Consider the following 20,875-nt stretch of genomic DNA (forward strand, 5'->3'; position numbering starts at 1 on the left):
GTTTATATATAGAAAAGCGTTGACTGTCCATGCTTGGGGCTGAGGAAGCGGGTGGTGGGAGCATGCTTTCTGGGTGGGGACACAGGAACAGGAGGAAACAGCAGTGAGGGAGCTTCAGCTGCCCAGTACTACTCGAGATGAAAGACAAGATAATGAGAAGAAAGGGTGGGAGAGAGAGAGAGAGAGAGAGAGAGAGAGAGAGAATATACCGTGACACCTAGCAGACACAAATGTTTGCAGGCTAAAACTGAAGAAGGGGGAATTAATACTGCACCAATAACTTTGCCAGCTAACTATCAAGTTACTACTATTTTGTTTTTTCAGACAGTAAGAATGTTCATACTGCACAGGTTAAGCAATAACAGAAAAAATATCATTTTATGAGCTCTTTAACCATATACTACCTTGTATATTAGATTATACATCTATACTGTACATCTGATTTATTGTAATACTGGATATACAGTATAATGGATTATATGCAGCAAAAACAAAAATATTATGCCCAGATGCAACTTTCAAAGATTGTGTTTATTTCATCTCAGTGCAAGTAGAATACAACACATGGAATGAGATTTCCTGAAATAGAACAGTGACACACACTCAGTTGCATGTTTAATGGGTACATCTCCCTTGCACCTTCACTCAGCAATCATTTTATTGGGTACATACCAATAAGCACATAATTACTGTCATCATGGACAATTCATTCCACCATCACAGAACCAAGGCATTGGCATGAGTATATCAGGGACAGCAGCAGAACCATACACCATCATACCATTATGACTAGTCCTACACTCTTAGAAAATAAGGGTTCTTCAAGGATTCATTAGATATTTAAGGGTTCTTAGTGAATCTCAAAAACAGGCTTGACTTGGAACCTTTTCTAAAAGGAAAACAATGTTGTAGGGTTCTACAAATAAATTTTAAGGACTCCCCCAATGGGCAAAGCTTATGGCGGACCTTTTCAGCTATAGAACAGGGTAGAGGAGGCTGAGAAATTGTACATATCAAAGCAAAACAGTACACCTATAAACAATATGCTTATAGTAATTAAACAATATGCCTATAAATTCCTCAGATATGTTAGATGTACCCAATAAAGTGGCCAATAATTAACTGTAAGGTAGGTGTACCAAATACACTTAATATACAGCTTACATGTCAAAAATAACAAATACAGCCACTCAATGTAGAGTGTCTTAGCAGAATTAATATATGTTAAAGCCATCAAGTTATTAGATAAATTATCCAAACAAAAATCCATAGGTCTTTATCTGAAATACAAAGCCAGTATTAGATTTATTTTACATACGAAGTGCAAAAGACAGATATTCAAACAATCATAAATATTCAGTGCAATCAGCATATATTTGGTGTGAAATCAGAAGCCACTTAGGCAACTGATGACATGGCATGACATTAGGAATGGCAATCATTGCAAAGCCCAGAATCCAGTCACTGATATCTTACTTACAAATGTCCTAAATGAAGAAAAGCAGTTGGAGATATAACAATGTGCAGAAGGGATATGCATGTAACATGCAGACAAATCCTATGTTGCTTAATTACTACATTTGCCTGCTCAATCTATTTTGTTTTAGAAGAAAAGTTGAGAATGTCAGGTGTTCCCCAAATTCATATTACTTTGCAAGACAGTCCATTTTTCCCAATATTTGCAATATAACTTTGAAGTCTAAACTAAGCAGCCATTATATGTAATTCTCCTTGTTATATAACAAGCCTAATAATTTCAGTTTAATAGAATTTTAAGCACATTAATTAAACTGAGGTTCATATAGCAAACAGAATGCTATGTAAAAAAAAAAGCTTCACTGATAACATGAACCATATGTGGTCCCACTGTTAACAAAATAAATAAATAAATCATGAAACTCAGGACGATCAGCTTGCCTTTGCTCCGAGTGTCACTGTAACAGAGTTTAGCTAAGCAATTTGTGGCGATCGAATACAGTCTTGCGCTGCTCTTGAACTTGTTTCTTCCAGCGCTGCTGAGCCCCTTCCACTCGCTCCAGCACCGTGTTTCCTCGGCCTGGAGCCCTCACATCCTGTAGAGCGAAACACGGCAAATTCAGCATCTCTGAAACTGACTCTCTTTCTGTCTGTATCTTCAATAACAGCACTTGGGAGTCACACGTCATATAACGTGTCTAATAAATTGTATAAGTCATGTTCCATGTTCATGTAGCAGAACAATTCTATCTCTCTTTTAAGTGGTATGTATCGCTTTACCTAGATATCCAGATTGACAGATTACTCAGCCTCATCAAACATCTCACCACTGATCTACAATCAGTTCTCATTTGTCTTTATAAACGTCATTACACTCATTCTGATTTTGGATTAAAACTGACTTCTGCTTTAAATGTCATCTGTGTATGAAAGAAACTGGTGAGACCAGCAGGGTGAGCTACAGACATGCTGCTAAAGTCTATACCTCAGAGTCTTCCTCATTCTGCAGTGGTTGTCTGTAGGGATCACGTCTGCGGATCAGAGGCTCCACCAAAAGCAAGAACAGCATGTACAGCAGAAGAGCACCGACCACAGACAGGTAGATGATTATGGTTACCTGGAAAGCAGGGATGTAACCAAACATGATTACAATATTCAGAACGAATATTCAGAATGTGTTCTAAGACACAGATATGTATATGAATAGGAAGTACACTGTTAGTGTTTTTAGGTTGATGTAAATGCTGCCTTTCTTCGACATTCATTGCATGTATTTTGTCTTTCTTAAATTCTTTATTGTTTAAAGAGTCTCATTTTGACTAGTGGCAGCACTGCATCCCAGTTTCATAGTGGATTCTGATACCATGCCTGGGGAATTTTTCCGTAATGCAACAAAAACTAAAGTAAATCTGATAAATTATTAGGTGCCTATTATTGTAAAATTTAAACAATAGTTTACGGATTTGGGAACAACACTGTTGTTTTAAAAGACAGTTCCTTAGCATACTCAGTCACATTACATAGACAGGGTACCGGAAGGGACCAAAAAGCATCTGGTTAATCCCAGTTATGAAATCGAGCGAAGTAGACGAGGTTGAAGAACTGCAGAAGTTCAGGAGTTCAATAAAGTTATGTTATGCTAATTGCTACTTCTTGTTATACTTTGTGAATAAAAAAAAATACTTCATTTTTTTTTCAGTAGTCCTGGGTTTTCTAGTGTTTCTAAGGTATAGCGGTTGCATTCACAAAAAATAAATTAATTAATTAATTTAAAAAAATGAGATAGATAGAGGCACTGCATTACATGCCTACTGGAAGAACAGTGAAAAAAAAACCAGTAAAAATCTACAACTCAAACATATGTATGTAAAATATGTAGACATCTAACAAAGAAGCACATAGTCAAAATCTTAATCATGACTTGTTAAGTTCATTCACTCTCTGAATTCTTATTCATATTAAGAATACATTAACACATTACATAAGTCAAGACTCATATTTGGGGCTAGAGGATACCTTGATGGTATTGCTGCTTCGCTCCTCATACTTGCACTCACAGAGCAGACAATAAGCCTCCACATCATGACCCGGCACTGGCAAGGGCTCCACTACATGCAGACAGTTACTGTAAATACACAAAGCATGGTCAGAACTACCTCACAACCTCAGATTATACTGAAAACCTGTGACACTCTGTGTCTTATCCACAACCACACAGCATGACTACAAAAACCTGTAACACATCACTTACTAATTTAACGAGCTGAACCAAATGATCAATCAATATTCACATATAATGGCCCTTAGTCATCAAATGAGTGCAGACTTGAGCCCCCAGAATGACAAATGTCTCTTTGTCTAATTCATATAGCTGTCATAGGACATCAAAACAAGTGGTGATATTAGTGCAAAGGATGAATTAGCTTCAGTTGTGTAGAAAAATACATCATATACATACAACATGTTCAAATTTACCCTCATATACATCTAATTTACATGCTGCAATGGTGAGCAAATCAAAGAAAGTATTCAGCAGGCTACAGGATCCAAGCAAAAAAGTAAATGGAGAAGGAAAAATATATCTGCAGAGGTGCTGCAAATAAACGGAAATGGGAGTATGCTGTTTTTTTTTATAAAAATCAGGTAGAAAACTGAACATATACACATATGTGAACTTTATTTACAGCTATAGTTTTCGTATTAGAACTTACATAGGTCAGATTTAACTGAAGTCAGGTTTAATTAAATCCTCATTTATTAATATAGGTAACAAAAGGCAATATAATAATATACGTATGTTTAATCTAAATCAATCATCAACTCATATAAACTAAATGAGAGACGGAATTTAGCACACAAATGTGCACTCAAATTTGAGTGTGCTCGTTTTTATGATGACATCTGACTGTATGCAACTTTGATGAATAAGGGGCAGTGGTACTAGTCCAGTGTACAGACAGAATAAAATAAAACGAACCAGTCCTTTTGGGTGACGTTCTTTTTGTAGATTTGGCCACTGATGCTTCGGTATGGAGGACAAATGCATTTGCAACGCACGTCTTCAATACTCTGCAACAGGGTCATAAACAACAAAAAATAAATGCAGAAATGCAGTGGGCTATATCGTAAAATGTTATTGTAGACTCATTTGAAGACAGAAATCTGTGATTATGAATCTGTGACAGAAATATGCAAACGCGAAACTATATTTACTGCAATTCATAACATTTCCTCCGAACACCAAACACGGTACATGGTAAACAGAAAAGCTGCAGCTATTTCTTTGTGCTTACAAAGGCCTGTAGGTCACATGATGTAGCATTAAATGGTATGACCTTGGACTGAATTTGCTGGGACGCCCACTCTTAGGAAGACTGGCAACTGTCTTGAAGACTCTCCATTTGTAGACAATCCTTCTCACAGCAGAATGGTGAATTTCAAATTGTTTGGAGATGGCCTTATAACCCTTCCTAGATTGATGAGCAGCAGCAATTGAGGTCATGAGGTCATGTCCTTTCTTCTTGAAGTGAGTAGACACTCACCTCCAGAAGTGCTCCAGAACTCCAAAGTGCCAAAAGTTCTGCTTTTATAGAGCTAGTCACACTTCTTGATGATTAATTAATCTTGTACGTTTCATTAGTAACACCTGGCTGCTAATAACTCTCTTAAAGATTGTAAAACTAGGCAGGGTGTACTTATTTTTCCCCACCAGGTTTCTGAATGATGGTTTATTTTGTAAGACTACAAATGGACACCCCCTCCCCCTTTTTTTGGTCAAACCTCAAATTAGCATTAATTTAATATATTAATACAGAATTCAGTTATGATCACAGGAGTGTGCATACTGAGGATTTTACAATGGCTCAGCCAATCAGACTTTAGAACAGAAACTAGTGCTAGCAATATATATGTGTGCTGACTGTGTGGAGCAGTTCTCCGTTCTGACTGAAAAACACAGTCATCTCTGCAGTTCTCTGCTCCACTTAAATAACTTCGTTTCATGTTTCAGCACCTACAAAATCGAAACAGCAGCCTATCACATGATTGCCTTCCTCATACCTGTCCGCCTTCATGAGGTTGTGTCACCACATAAAAACATGGAATGGTGGAATGTTCCAAATAACTGACACAACAGTCATATACATACATATATTTTGGAAGAGGTTGATATCAGTGCTTACATTATATGCCCAAAGGTTTGTGGACACCTGACCATCACACCCATGTGCACTTTTTCCAGATTTGGCCACAAGAGCATTAGTGAGGTCAGGCACTGATGTCAGATGAGGAGGTCTGGAGCTCAGTCGGCGTTCCAGTTCATCCGAAAGGTGTTCAGTGAGGTTGAGGACAGGACTATGTTCAGGCCACTCGAGTTCTTCCACTCCAAGCTTAGCAAACCATGTCATGAAGCTCAGTGGTTAAGACATTGGACTACTGATCAGAAGGTCATGAGTTCAAACCCCAGCACGGCCAAGCAACAACTGCCAAGCTGCCACTGCTGGGCCCTTGAGCAAGGCCCATAACCCTCAACTGCTCAGTGTTATAAATGAGATAAACGTAATCTGCTCTGGATAAGGGCGTCTGCAAAATGCCATAAATGTAAAAGTAAGCTCATGTTGTGCACAGGGACATTGTCATGCTGGAATATGTTTGGGCTCCTTAGTTCCAGTAAAGGGGAATACAACACACAAGACATCTTAAGGTGTGCGTCCAACTTTGCGGCAACAGCTTGGGGACGACCCACATATGAATGCGATGGTCAATGTGTCCACATACTTTTGATCATATAACTGCCCCTGATGCTGGGTGATGGGTCCAAAATCATTCCCTTTAACACATCTGTTAGCTCATTTACACCCGTCACCCCTGATAATAACGTCCACAGTATAGGCTGAAATAGTAACAGCTAAATATGAAGAGAGCAGAAGGTCAGTGTTAAGTGGAGGTACCTCATCTTCATGTGCAGAACACATCACCTGACAGAAAAGCAAGAGCAGCAGAGCTGAAGATGCTGCCCGAAGCTGTGGGATACTGACCGACATGCTTCTTCCCCTTTATTTCTGAAGTGAAAACACATTCGAGGTTCAAAAACAAAACCCAAAAACATAATGTAATTAACTCGTAATTCTTACATATTGTAGTTTAGCAGAATATTATATATTAACTCAGAATATTATACTGTGCTAATAAACATCTCGGGATGTAAATTAGGCTAGTAAGCTAACACAGAGCTACAGGCGAATCTCTAGTTCCACTGACAGCTAACTAAATAACTAACTAACTAACTTCCAAAATACAAAATAACCCAATGCAATGTTTTAATATTAAATAGTGACAAGATACGTACACTAGACAGACTCTCCTTTGCCAGCCAGAGCGCTTGAAGCATGAAACATTAAAGAGCACTCGCTATGTGAAGTAACAAACAAAAGCTACAAAACAAAGACGCACTCTCACTTTCACTCTTCAAAATAAAAGACACCGGTGGCATTTAAAACCAGGTAATAACACGGATTGGGCTCAGTTGTTTGTTTATTACTTTTTTATATGATTCTAAAATAAATATTTTAAATATTTTATATTATTTTTTTGCCATTTTAACTCATTTACGTTACAATTACACTTCACTTCACTGGTATGTATAATTATACAGGATTTTTTGGAACGACTATAATCTGTTTATGATACTTTAATAAATATATATAGTACTCATTAAAATTACTCTGTCTTACATAAGGCTTGATTTCTGCTCATACGACAATTTTGTTTTAGTTTAAAAAAAAAAAAAAAAAAAAAAAAAAAGCAACGCTTGCTGAAGGACTTTTAACCACGCTTTTACGTCACATGTGTCGTGTTTCTATACTCGAATTCTATTGGTTGGTGAACCTGTCGGTTACAGGCAGCCGGTGTGTTTTTAATTTTATTATTGTGGCAGTAGTAGGAAGATGGCGGATTTAAAAAACAAAACAAAACAGTTTGTTTGTAAACTTTCAAACACTGTAGTTTACATATACATTTTCAACCAACTGGAATTTTGGAAAGTTCTAGTAACTTGGCTAAAAGGTCTGTTATTACTCAGTAACAACTGGTGCAATATTATGTAGCCTACCTTTTAGTTTGTACACTTTACACATTTTCCTATTTTTCTGCCCAGTCTGGTCACTTGCCAATTCACTTGATCCCTAGGCCATGGATGGCTGTGGAATGTTTCATTAATTTTTATTAATTTTAATTTTTATTTAATGGATTTTTTAATTTCTTTTTTCCCTAAGAAAATTTCAGTATAAAAAGTTGACCATATTGCTCCAGACAAAGGTGTTATAAAAATTTTGCATCTTCATAACCATATCTATTTGTTTGGCAAATATAACTATTATTCAACTTTTGATTACATTTTCATGTGGAAATTATTCAACACATTCTGATTGGTACATTACTCTTTACTATATGATTCACTTTTATTTGTCAAATGTTCAGACATTGGTTACCCCCAGCAGTACTCTATTACTTGGGAAAAGCTCTGCAAGTCCACATATAGAGCAATACTTGTCCCTTGAAAGCGAAATGAAATGCAACTGTTTTTTATTCTAATTGATTTATTCTAACCAGTCTCATGCACACTATACAGCCAAAGGTTTGTGGACACCTGACCATCACGTTCATATGTTCTTTCCAGTTTTCCCTCCTTTGCTGTTATAAGAACCTCCATTCTTCTGGGAAGACTTTCCAATAGATTTTGGAGCGTGGCTGTGGGGACTTATGTTCATTCAGCCACAAGAGCATTAGTGAGGTCAGGCACTGATGTTGGGTGAGGAGGCCTGGGGTGCAGTCAGTGTTCCAGTTCATCCCAAAGCTGTTCAGTGGGGTTGAGGTCAGAGCTCTGTGCAGGCCACTCGAGTTCTTCCACACCAACCTTGACAAACCATGTCTTCATGGTCCTCGCTTTGTGCACAGGGGCATTGTCATGCTGGAACGTTTGGGCCTCTTAGTTCCAGTGAAGGGAAATTGTAATGTACAGCATAGAATGACATCCTATATAATTTTGTGTTTCCAACTTTGGGGCAAAAAAAAAAAAATTCTTAGAACTGGGGGTCTTCATAAAGAAAATGAAAGAAAATGCAGGCACCAAGTCAAATTTTTATTTCAGCTCCATATAGTGTGCCATTATCCAGAAAAAAAATAGACTTCTTAATATTATGCCATGGTACATTTATATACAGTATATATACATAAACTTTATACACTGATTACTGTGTTGCTGTTCATATAATAGACTTTTTGTGATTGACCCTTAGCACAGTACATCAGTGTACCCTTAAAGCGAACAAATGACCAGGGAAATTCTGCAAGCATCACATATTTACAGAAGAATCTGTCATTTTCGCACTTACATTATATGGCTACCAAGTATGTGGACACATGACCATGACACCCATATGTGGTCCTTCTTCAAACTGTTGCCCCATAGATGTGAGAATAAATGAAAAAACAATAATGTATGGAATTTTTGAAAAAAAAAAAAAAAAGACAAAAAGTACAAAAGATCTTTACTGTAATATATATCGCAAATTACAAAATTTGGAAAACAAGATGTAAAATCAATCAGTGCCATATCTCCTCTGAGACCGTTTTTAAACGAATAGTAAATGAAGTAAAAAGACTAAGGACAACGGATAGAAGAACAAAAGATAAATATCTTTGGTCTCTACTAAAAAATGTGAACTCTTACCCCTATAAAAGACATGTATAAAATAATCCATGTAACTTGTATACCCACTTTGTTTATATTGTGATCACTTTATAAGGGTATGCATATTTAAGTTTTGCAAAATGTTGTTGATTGTAAATAATTGTAAAAGTATTATGTATTTTGCCTACCCATTTCTGTATACTTTGATCACTTCATACATGTATATTTAAAATCTGTAAAATATTGAAGATTGGTTGTAATAGGTGCTGAATTACTCAATAAAGTTTGATTTAAAAAGCAAAACCTGCTGCAGCCCCCACTGGCACTCAGTAGCTCACAAGCTGTACTTCATGACTTTGACCACCAGATGTCACTAGTGTGCATTGTGTTGAAAAGCCTCACTTCGAGTGACGCTTCATTGCTTCAGAAAGCTTCATTTTGCCAACACAAAGAGTTAATCCGAGAAGCTGAATGTGAAACTGTCTTTACCACAATGAACCACGTGACACTGATTATGTTCTGGGAAGTTATGCAACTAACATAATGAACAACACTCGCTATATTAAGCTGCAAAATAAAGGAGTACTTTAATATTTATAATATTATAATAATATTGTAATATTATAATATAATTATAATATTTATAATATTCATTCAAGAATAAATTCTTAAAAATAAAATAAACTACAGAAATTTAAAAGCAGGCCATCATACTGTATAGCTTGGCCTTATTTTTATGAAATGATTATGAATGACATTTTTTTACTCTGCTGATTTTTAATTTTCAGTTATAGTTCCACTTCACTGGATTTGTCTAGAATTCAAAAATCACCACGATCAGTTTGTCTGTGATACTTTAATCAAGTGTATATACAGTAATTATTAAAATCACTGTCTTGTCTAATGCTACATTTGTGTTTGTAAAAGATAAACTGTAGAGTTAATGTAGGAGGTTTTTAAATTATTAACCAGACTTAGTAACAGACCCGACAAGGCTGCATACAGTCTCCTCGCTTTTACGTCACATGTGTCGTATTTCTATACTCAAATGCTATTGGTTGGTGAAGCTGTCGGTCACAGGCGTCCGGAACCAATCGCCGAGTGAGTTTTTAACTTTACAATTTTGGCGGTAGTAGGAAGATGGCGGAAAATTTGAAAGGTACGAATTTGTTTTCTTAAATCTTCCAAACCTATAGTAACGTATATATTTTTTAAATAACCAGAAATACTTGCAATAAAACTAACTCGCCGTTTCAAGGTGTAGCACAGACTAAGGCCTTCATTCTGACAGGAGAGTTAGGTAAAGTGGGGCTTTTTAATGTTGGTATCATATGGTGTTAGTGGTTCAGTATTATCGGTAACTGTGTTCGAGTACCAGACCCATACACCTCAGTTTAAAGCTTAAAGTTTAAGCAGCGTAATGTTTAAAGTAGTCCAGGCGGATATATTGAAACAGGTTATGTAAAGCCACTGTACGTGTGATATAAACTGAGATTAATGAGCTGGGCACATCTCAGTAACATTTCCCAAGTCCTCGTTTCTTGTTTGTTAGCTAGTTAGCAGGCTCGTGCTGGGATGCAGGCTACATATGGAGCAAACTAACTTCCCCTTCCCTGCTTAAAGTAACCAACTGTTTGACTAACCTCATGCAACAGAAGTGTGAGTTTCTCACTTTCAAATTATACTAAGCCCCCCCCCCCCCCTTTTTTTTTTTTTTTGCCAATAATAAAATAAAACGCTCAAAACATGATACATTCCCGAAATCCACAACATGTTGACTACTGACATATGAAAGGAAAATGTTTGTATCATATCCTAAGAAGCATTAATGACCCTTTAGTCCAAAGTGACAGACTGAAAAAAAAAATATTGTATGAAAACAAACTGAGTAAAAATGATTACATATTAAAAGGTAATTAAAAGGTCGTTTATTTCTCGCTGTAGCAGCAGCAGCACTGGAATTAAAATAATAAACTATAATTATATGAAATTATTTGAACACAGTAGATTAAGTAACAATATCTGCATACATACTATTACTACTACTTTTTGTTCTCTCTCTCTCTCTCACTCTCTCACTCACTTCCTCCTTGCAGCTTTGCCTGTCTCCTTTGGGTGCCATTTTACTTTGCAATAAAAATATTATTGTTAAGGTTGGGTTGTTAAGAGTATATTAGAGGAATGTTGGTGTCATATCATGACAATTTTAGAACCATTAAAAAAAAAAAAAAAAAAAAAAAACCTGGCCAACATGGCATTTTTTTCTACCCTAATCTTTTTGAGGTCCGCTTCCTGTTTAATGTGTACCACACCCCTTTATATCACATTACATGAATTAAGCAACGGTACTTATATCAAGCCGTTCCACTGCAAGGCCTTAGTGGTTTTTAACATAACGTTTTAGGGCTGCACGATATTGAAGAAAAATGCAGTGGGCGATTACTTAATAACTTAATATAGCATTGTACTGCATATTGCATTAAGTTTGTAAAATCAGTTTAAATTATATTTATTAAAACTGAAAATGACATAACCAACATACATGTTTTATGTTATTTTGAGGAATAGAAAGCATTCTCTGCTATCTGTGTTGCCCTAAATCTTTGACTTTTTGTAACTTTTTGTTCAGTCAGATATCGCAAGCCCTTGTGATATTCATATCACAATATTTACATCTGCGATATTTTGATAATTTCGATATATTGTGCAGCCCCATAAAGTGGTAACCCTGAATTCACCCTATTACACTACACTGAATTCACCCTATTACACTACACTGAATTTACCCTATTACACCATGCTGAATCATGGAGGATGAATCAGTGTTAGCTCTTAATGCTGTGTCCCATAGAATAGCACTAGTGAGACATTAAATGTACATTGCACATTGTGTCATGTACTGGAGTGTATAGTGCAGTGGTATCATGCTCAATTGTGTTGTGTCTTGATAGTAAGTCACTTTGGATTAGCCAAATGAAGCCCTTTTTTGGATAAGATTGGACACCCCCGTTATATTGTATTTGTACATTTCAATATACAGTTCTACTATATACACTATATGGCCAAAGGTATACGGACACCCACCAAATTATTGAGTTCAGGTGTTTCAGTCACACCCATTGCTAAGAGGTGCATAAAATCAGGCACACAGCCATGCAATCTCCATAGACAAGCACTGGCAGTAGATTGGGTTGTACTGAAGAGCTCAGTAACTTGGCATTGTAATAGGATGCCACCTTTGCCACAGGCCAGTTCATGAAATTTCTGCCCTGCTAGATCTGCCCCAGTTAACTGCAGGTGCTATTATTGTGTAATGGAGGCATCTAGGAGCAACAACAGCTCAGCTACGCAAACTCTCACAGAGTGGGGCCACCAGGTGCTGAAGCATGTAGTGCATGAAAATCACCTATCCTCTGTTGTATCACTTACTACAGAGTTACTACTGCCTCTGGAAGCAACATCACCACAAGAATAGTGCCTTAGGAAATGGGTACTTTATGAAATGGGTTTCCATGGCCGAGCAGCCACGCACAGAGAAGATCACTAAGATCACTATGTGCAGTGCCAAGCGTTGGCTGGAGTGGTGTGAAGCACACCGCAAACTGGTCTCTGGAGTAGTGGAAACATCAGCTCTGGAGTGATGAATCACGCTTCACTAACTGGCAGTCTGATGGATGAATCTGGGTTTGGTGGATGCCAGGAGAATGCTGCCTACTGGAATGCCTAGTGGCAACGGTAAAGTTTGGTGGAGTAGGGATAATGGTGTGGGGCTGTTTCTCAGGGTAATGTTAATGCTACAGCATACAAAGACATTTTAGACAATTTTGTGCTTTCAGCTTTGTGGCAACAGTTTGGGGAAGGCCCTTTCTTGTTCCAGTGTGACTGTGCCCCTGTGCACAAAGCGAGGTCCCTAAAGTTTGGTGTTGAGGAACTCCAGTGGCCTGGAACACTTTTGGGACTAATTAGAACATTGACTGCCAGCCAGGTCTCCTAATCCAACATCAGTGCCTGTCCTCATGAATGCTCTTTTGACTGAATGGGCTCAAATTCCTACACACACACTCTGAAATCTTGTAGAAAGCCTGCTTAGAAGAGTAGAGGCTGTTATAGCCGCAAAGAAGGGGGGCTCCATGTTAATGCCTATGATTTTGGAATGGGATATCCAACAAGCTCATATAGGTGTGATGGTCAGGTGTTCACATGCTTTTGGCCATATAGTGTATTTATATGTCATGTTCACATCTTTATGTATTTTTTTTTTTATATATTTCTAAACATTTTATTTTATTTTTCCCTTACCACTACTTTTATTATCATATAAATGACTGCTTTGTTGGTGGTGTTCTGCAACTTAAACTCCATCCTGAAATAAATTAAATACTATGTTGATATATTTGTGATGTTCTTAACGATTCTTACAAGTTTAAAAGGAGAAAAAATTGAACGATTTCAAACATAAGGGATAATGGTTAGATTTTGCTGTTAGTACCTAAAAACAAAAGAGCAAGAGTTTCTTTTCTCACTCACCATGTTCCTGCAATGTTCAATGTCAGAGAAATCCAAGAAGAAGAAGTTAAGACAAAAAAATTCTGGACTCAAAGTCAGAGTACAGTGCAGTTATAAGATGCAGCTGAGACTCGGCTCGGCTAGCTGTTTACGAAGTGTCAAACAAAATGGCGTTAATGGTGACATTAGCATGAAAGTTGAAGCTTTGGAACCTACACCGAAACTGGACAGTTGAAGATTGGAAAAATATTGCCTCGTCTTTTTCCAATCTTTAACTGCACAGTTTTGGTGAGTCTGTGCCCATATGTTGTGCGTTCTAAGCTGCTTTTCTGCCCTTCACGGTTGTAAAGAGTGGTTATTTGAGTTACTATAACCATCCTGTCAGCTAGAACCAGTTTGGCCGTTCTCCTCTGACCTTTCCACCAGCAGGACTGCCACTGTGTACTACTGCCATCAGTGGATGGTTTTTTTTTTTTGGTTTTTTTTTTGTTTTTTGCACTGAGTAGACTTTAGGGACTGTTATGTGTGCATGAGCAGTTTCTGAAATACTCAAACCAGCCTGGTACCCACAACCATGCCACAGTCAAAATCACTGAGCTAAAACATAAACATTCTTATGTTTGATGTGAACATTAGCTTGACCTGTATCTCCATGATTAGCTGATTGGATAATTGCTTGAATGAGTATGTGTACAGGTGTTTGTATTAAAGTTGCCGGTGAGTGTACATTAAATTCTCTCTTATTTTAAAGAGTGCAAAGTAGCATGTCTTGCTACTTTCAACCAACTGGAAGTGGTTTGCCGAGAGGAAGGGGTAAAATGCAGAGAACTGGGGGTCAACAAGAACAACCTGTGTGAATACGAAGTGGAATACCTTTGTAACTACCAAAGAAAAGTTATCACTGATGGGAAAACACAAGAAACCCAGGTAAGAATAACAGACGAGTTAGTGGTTTCTCTTCATTCTGTAGCATTGAGTAGACAAAGACTGGATTACTTACTTCTTTTTTAAGCAATAACCTATGATGATTTATAAGCTGTTACCCAATTGAACTGCAGCAGAAATTCTAGGAAAATAGTACTTTTCACTAATGCTAAAGTTCAATTTTAACAGTATTCTTTTAACAGTCTCTTAGTATTTTATATTCGAAACTAAGAACATTATCAGCTTTACCAGCGATGTTCCTATTTTTGCACCATCCAAACCATCAACATGCAATGAATGCTATACACGGGTGACAAAGAACAAAAAACACAACACAAAGGGTCTTAGTGAGGTGTTGGTCCACCACAAGCCACTGCACCTTTCTACAGATTCTTTTATGTTGGTTCAGCTGGGTTGTAATCTGGTGACTGTGAAGGCCAGAGCATATGATTTACATTTTCATACTCTTGAAACCATTCAGTGAGCCCCTGTGCCCTGTGCATCAGGACGTGGAAGAAGGGCACTCCCACCAGGATAGAAATATTTCATCTTAGGCTGAAAAACTTTGTATTGGTTTGCAGTAGATAAGTGAATACTGCATAAAAGAGCCACCAGTTTTTCCTTTAATTTGTCACCAGTTTGGAGTTTCCTGGGATTTGTACTAGATCCCAACCCAGTCGACTGTAACGTCAATCTTCCCCGGACTTTGAGTATGACTCATCCCCTTCCTAATTAATAACTGTTGAATTTGTGTAAAAGTGTATGTCTGAAAGGAGATTTTGTCTCGTACACAGGAGCTGTACTTGGTAAAATGGAAGGGCTATCCAGAGTCAATGAACTCGTGGGAGCCACGGAAGAACCTTAAGTGCACCAATCTGCTTAACCAGTTCTGGGAGGATTTGATGTGTGAGATGGTGCGGTTAAAGAAGCGCAACATCCCCAAGAAACTGGACGCTTCCATTGTCTCCCAACTTGTGCAGCGAGCAAAGCTTAGGCAAACCCTCAAACTCTGGGAGAATCACCTGAACAGCCTGGGCTCAGACAAGGGTCGCATCTACGTGGAAAACCTGGTGGACATGGAGGGTCCTCCTAAGAACTTCACCTACATTAATGATTATAAGGTGGGTGACGGTATCTCTCTTAATGAGGTGGCTGTTGGCTGCGAGTGTACAGACTGCCTGAACAGTCCTCTAGAGGGCTGCTGTGCCGGAGCCTCGCAGCACAAGTTTGCCTACAATGACTCAGGACAAGTGCGCATTCGGCCTGGACTACCCATCTACGAATGCAATAAGCGTTGTCTCTGCGGGCCCGACTGCCCCAACAGGGTGGTGCAGAGGGGCATTCAGTATTCACTGTGCATCTTTAGGACAGACAACGGCAGGGGCTGGGGGGTACGGACCATGGAGCGCATCCGGAAGAACACCTTCGTCATGGAGTACGTAGGAGAGGTAATGGGCTGCATGTTGTGTGTCTGTTTTCTTTCATTAATTCAATTTGGCTGTGCTTAAATATGAACTGTGCTTATTTTGTCATACCAAACCTCGACTTTGAATGAGATGGGAATGTTTCTAGTCCTGTTGTTTAACACTGACCCTAAGTTCACACTGGCAAGCAATAAAGCCATAGGAGTCTGTTCATTTTCAGTAGACACTATGAGAGCTATGACTTCAGCAACAGCAATAAGTGACATAGTGACCGTGCAACATTGTAATTGAGACTGTCTCAGTTCTTTGCAAATTAGGAATGATGCAGTAAAGCCACAAATGCACATAAATGGCTTGTATGATTCCTCACACCACTGCTATGGCGAGTGGTCCAGTGTTTCATCAGTTTCCTGTTCACAACACAACTACAGTTCCTACCCGCATTTAGTCACCGATTAACTGCAAAAGTGGAAGAAAAACCACAGTCTCATAATTTTCATATTTTACCGTAGATACTTTTTGCAGACTACCATCTCATATAAGATATAACAAGCAATCTACAAGCAACAGGACTGACTTCCTAGGATAGTCGCTTGCTAATGTGAATGCCTTACTATTAACTTCTCTCAGGTTGTTACAGTAAATGAATCGCTCAAAGAGCTGTCTATGTAATTTCATAACTCAGATCATCACTACAGAAGAAGCAGAAAGGCGAGGTCATGTCTATGATAAAGAAGGAGCCACCTACCTGTTTGACCTGGATTATGTGGATGATGAATATACAGTGGATGCAGCTCACTATGGCAACATTTCTCACTTCGTCAATCACAGTGTATGTGTGGGTTTTTTTTTTTTTCTTCTACAGTGTGGAACAGCTGAGGTATTTGTTCCTCTTTCACAACTTGATGATATCAATGTAAAAAAAAAACATGTAGGTTATTTTTCCAGTTTAGCTATTGCTGTATCTGCAGAGATTTTGGATCTGCGACAAGAGGATTATAGATCAGATGGCAAGAAGAAAAATGGAAATATTGGGTTTGAGTCAGTGATCTTGCTGATTACTACTTTAACCGTAATTAACATCATTTTTTTAATGAGAGTGAGGAGAGAGAGTCTGGAAGCACCACTGTTCTTGGGTTTTAGAGTGAAATGCCTACACGAATTTACGTTTTTAGTCAGTGTTCGGGTCTCACACTTATCCAGTTTTGAGTATAATCTAAGTGGTGAAGAATTTTATATGGTAAGCAACGATGTATGCTGCTATACAATTAATGGTGTGGGTTTTTTTTTTTTTTTTTAAATCACTTAGTTTTCACTAATCCACAGTAACAGCTTCTTTTTCTCTCTGCAGTGTGATCCGAATCTTCAGGTATATAATGTCTTTATAGAAAACTTGGACGAGAGACTGCCACGGATAGCTTTCTTTGCCACTCGTGCCATTAAACCAGGGGAGGAGCTCACCTTTGACTACAAAATGCAGAGTAAGTGTTCCCTTTAAGTTTTTTTATGTTTAGTTTTCAAGCTTGGATTTCGCTTCATGTCTGAAGCTACAGAATGTAAGATTTTGGAATTTTGCCCTCTCAGGTAGAAAAATGCTATTGAGATTCTTTAGGAAGAATATTTCCTAAGATGGGTTGTGCTTCCCACCAAATTAGCGAACACACATATGTCTTACCTGTTCAGAAAGAAAAAAGCAAGACTTTCTGAATCCAGTTCCCTTCTTGGATTCCCCTGACTCTCTCATGGGTTTTGTTTACAAGCACATCAATATTCCGATATTCATGTAAATGCCGCAATCCGATTGCCTGATTCAGATTAAGACAATATTCTGATTCCCCAAATTCTGATTCCCACCCCTGGAATATGCCTGTTTTAATCAGAAATTTGTTGCATGCAAACACTTCATTCAGAAAATCCACTGAAAGGAGATATATGCACATGCTCAGTCTGCAAGGAATTGTGGGTGCTAGCCTACAGCTAAGCATCTGTTAGGTATTTAGGAATGGCAACTCAGCCATACTTACTACAACCATACAGGAATATATACAGTATACAGGAATATTCTGATGCCTGTACGCATATAAACATCATATTCGGAATATGGCTGCAACCCGAATATAGACCTTAAACGTAGCCACCCTGACTCATGTTTGGTTTTGTTTACACTCTTACTCCCACTGTTACTCAGGAGTTTTTAATCTTATCTGCAAAAGGCTGTTATGGCTACAGGCTTTCTTGCCAACCAAACAGGAGCCATGCCTGATTCCACTTGTTTAATCAGTTCATCTTAGTCTCCAACTATTAAGAGTGCCTATTAAGAGGTCTGTTAAAGATGGTTTCCAAATGCAAGGAGGCCACAGAAAACTTCCTTTTGTTTACCAGTTAAGCTGTACGGATTTACACCCAATTAAAAAAACCAACAAAAAAAAAAACTATACAGTATGTTGGTATATAATGTTTAATTATTTGTGTACATGTGTGGGAGAGAGGGAGAGATTGTTTTGTCAGTAACATTTTTAAACCCTTCTTTTTCTTTTTCCAGTTGATCCAGTAGATGCAGAAAGCACAAAGATGGACTCTAATTTCAGTTTGACGGGACTCCCAGGTTCTCCCAAGAAACGCATGCGTATAGAATGTAAATGTGGTGTGCCATCATGTCGAAAGTATCTATTTTAAACAGTCCAGGGACTGGAGGAGTGTGTCATGCCAAACTGTCACTAAACATAATAGTGGCTGTAATAGCAGAATCTCGTTACATTGCAACAAAATTGTACAAATCATTGTTCATGTTTACTATCAAAGTGTGATATTTTTAATTAATGAATTTAATACGTCTGGTTTGTTCAGAGATGTGTGTTTTCAGTCCTCTGTTTCACACCTCTGATGCTACTCCTCAGCAAATAATTCCCAACACCTTCATGGTCTGAAGAGGATAAACACACATCTGTAGGACTGGAGTGTGACACCCCTGGTTTATACTTTAATGGTCTTCCAAAAATCATTTATTTGATATATTTCACATTTTATCAGTTTTCTTCCCCGACATTTGGCATGATGCCATGAGGTCCCATTTCACTACATTACATATGTGAAAATGTACAGTTCTGTGTAAATGCATTTTTTTCATCAAAAGTCAAAGATATCTATCATCGTGAGTTTGGCAGGAGATTGTGTTTATCCTTTTTTTTTTTTAACTGAAATTTTTATAGTTTAGTTATTTTTATGAGAAGGCATTTTATTTTTTTTTAATAAAACAGTGATGTGTCAGGCAAGTGCATTAGTATGAAAATATAAGTACAATTTTATATGAATGCTGGTTAAACCCACTGAGGATTATGTTAAATCTTTTCTAGTTTGGTGTAATCTGTGTCTGGAAAACTGTACTTGTGTGCAGCTTTGATTTCATGAACCTGCCAACTGGGGGCAAAACTGTATTGCTAATGCCAGAGCAATACAAAAAAGAAAGATGTGCTTTTTGCGAATCTTACATAGGAAAAAAAAAAAAAAATTCCACACCCATGAGTTCTGCATTTATTTAATCTTCACTTGAATTTTATGGCAGTGTGCAGATTGTGCAGATAACTGCTTAGTGACATTCTGACTGTACTGTTTAAATGAACCTTTGGTATTTTCTAAATATCTCAGTGTTAATTATTTTCTATGTTGTAGCAATAACCTGTGATATACAGACGGGTGACGTATGAAAGGAAAAAAAAAAGTTGTTGGGCCACCAGGAGCTGCCATAACAGCTTCAGTGCAACTTAATAGGGCATAGATTCTACAAGTATCTAAAACTACACTGAAGGGGTGAACACCTTTCTTATAAAACATTTTCACTCTGTTGGTGTTTTGATGTCACGTCAGATGAGATCTGGTGAGTGTGAAGGCCAGGGTATATGTTTCACATCGTTTTTGATACTCATCATACCCAAAACTCAAACTATGTTAGCACAATACCCTCTATTTTTTTTGGTCACCCGTCTGTATCTGACTTTTATCACTCTGTACTGTTGAGACAAATGTACTGTTGTGACAAAACTACAGATAGCTATAGATGTTTAAAAAAGGCTACCAGCTGACATAAGCTGGTGCACATACTGTATTTGTATTAAAAACATCAACTTGATCATTTTGCCTTTCTACATTTCAAAAAAATGTAGTCTTGAAGTGATGCCTGTTATAGTGTTTCCTGATAAGGCTTCTAACCATACATTCAATTCAGTTAAACATATTTGTTTTATGTTTTTATGTATTACCAGAATGAATAATGTCTTCTGCTATTTGGAAGGTTGTACAACAGGAAAAATAATGTGAAATAAAAAAACAAACTTAAAATGTAATTTACTTCCACTGATGATTAGAACATTTTGCATAGCTTACAGAGTTTTGTCTTCTTTACAGATTAGTAAAAATTGATGGAAATAACTTAACTGTTGACCTTTCACAGTGACAGCTAGGATTAGGTGTCTATTACATTTGAGGTCAAATAGAGGTGGTCTGAAGGGTAGAGTTTGCCTTACAGAAAGTGCAGCCCATCAAAGTCAGATCTTGGTTTATGAGAGTGGCAAGTTGCTCTGTAACTCGATATGATGACTTCAGTGCAATGTGTGACCTTTTGCACTGATATCAGAGGCTTGGGTCATGTCTAAAAGTCTCCCTACAAGAAGTGTTTGCTTGTCTTATTAACCTTCATGAAGATAAAACATGGTGAAGTTAATGGCACATCTGAAGAATAACACACTCTTAAAGAGGGAAAAAGATTCCAACTAGCACAAAGGATTTCTTTTTGTGTTGTACAAACATACAGGTTTGTAAGTGCAGGGTGATATATAACCTGTAAAATACATAATTACTT

At 37.6% G+C, this 20,875-nt stretch overlaps 2 protein-coding genes across 4 annotated transcripts; one reads left to right on the top strand and one right to left on the bottom strand.

The window, feature by feature from the left end:
- Positions 1–512: 512 nt before the first annotated feature.
- On the bottom strand, positions 513–6,929 carry tmem9 (transmembrane protein 9). The gene is made up of 6 exons (XM_026928574.3): positions 6,824–6,929; positions 6,426–6,536; positions 4,454–4,545; positions 3,493–3,601; positions 2,462–2,593; positions 513–2,072 (listed from the first exon to the last, which is right to left on the bottom strand). The coding sequence occupies exons 2-6, from the start codon at positions 6,516–6,518 to the stop codon at positions 1,947–1,949; spliced, it is 552 nt and encodes a 183-aa protein (XP_026784375.1). The 5' UTR covers positions 6,519–6,536; positions 6,824–6,929; the 3' UTR covers positions 513–1,946.
- A 3,255-nt stretch (positions 6,930–10,184) lies between these two features.
- Positions 10,185–20,360, top strand: suv39h1b (SUV39H1 histone lysine methyltransferase b). 3 transcript variants are annotated; one of them, XM_034306298.2, is made up of 7 exons: positions 10,354–10,466; positions 14,424–14,599; positions 15,235–15,306; positions 15,391–16,044; positions 16,706–16,852; positions 17,372–17,501; positions 18,563–20,360. In XM_034306298.2, the coding sequence occupies exons 4-7, from the start codon at positions 15,430–15,432 to the stop codon at positions 18,694–18,696; spliced, it is 1,026 nt and encodes a 341-aa protein (XP_034162189.1). In that variant the 5' UTR covers positions 10,354–10,466; positions 14,424–14,599; positions 15,235–15,306; positions 15,391–15,429; the 3' UTR covers positions 18,697–20,360. The 3 variants fall into 3 exon arrangements, with proteins under 3 accessions (XP_026793182.1, XP_034162189.1, XP_053092120.1); XM_026937381.3 differs by lacking the exons at positions 10,354–10,466; positions 15,235–15,306 and adding an exon at positions 10,185–10,325; XM_053236145.1 differs by lacking the exon at positions 15,235–15,306 and having other exon boundaries at positions 10,356–10,466.
- Positions 20,361–20,875: the final 515 nt, after the last annotated feature.

This window comes from Pangasianodon hypophthalmus, chromosome 8 (genome assembly GCF_027358585.1).
Source record: "Pangasianodon hypophthalmus isolate fPanHyp1 chromosome 8, fPanHyp1.pri, whole genome shotgun sequence".
Classification (NCBI taxonomy): Eukaryota; Metazoa; Chordata; class Actinopteri; order Siluriformes; family Pangasiidae; genus Pangasianodon; species Pangasianodon hypophthalmus.

Coding starts and splice junctions, on each gene's coding strand:
- tmem9 (XM_026928574.3), bottom strand. CDS start 6,518: ATGTCGGTCAGTATCCCACAGCTTCGGGCAGCATCTTCAGCTCTGCTG. Junction 4,546..6,425: donor GTTCTGCACATGAAGATGAG/GTACCTCCACTT, acceptor ACCCTGTTGCAG/AGTATTGAAGACGTGCGTTG. Junction 2,594..3,492: donor GAAGCAGCAATACCATCAAG/GTATCCTCTAGC, acceptor CCTGCTTTCCAG/GTAACCATAATCATCTACCT.
- suv39h1b (XM_026937381.3), top strand. Junction 14,600..15,390: donor GGAAAACACAAGAAACCCAG/GTAAGAATAACA, acceptor TCTCGTACACAG/GAGCTGTACTTGGTAAAATG. Junction 17,502..18,562: donor CTTTGACTACAAAATGCAGA/GTAAGTGTTCCC, acceptor TTCTTTTTCCAG/TTGATCCAGTAGATGCAGAA.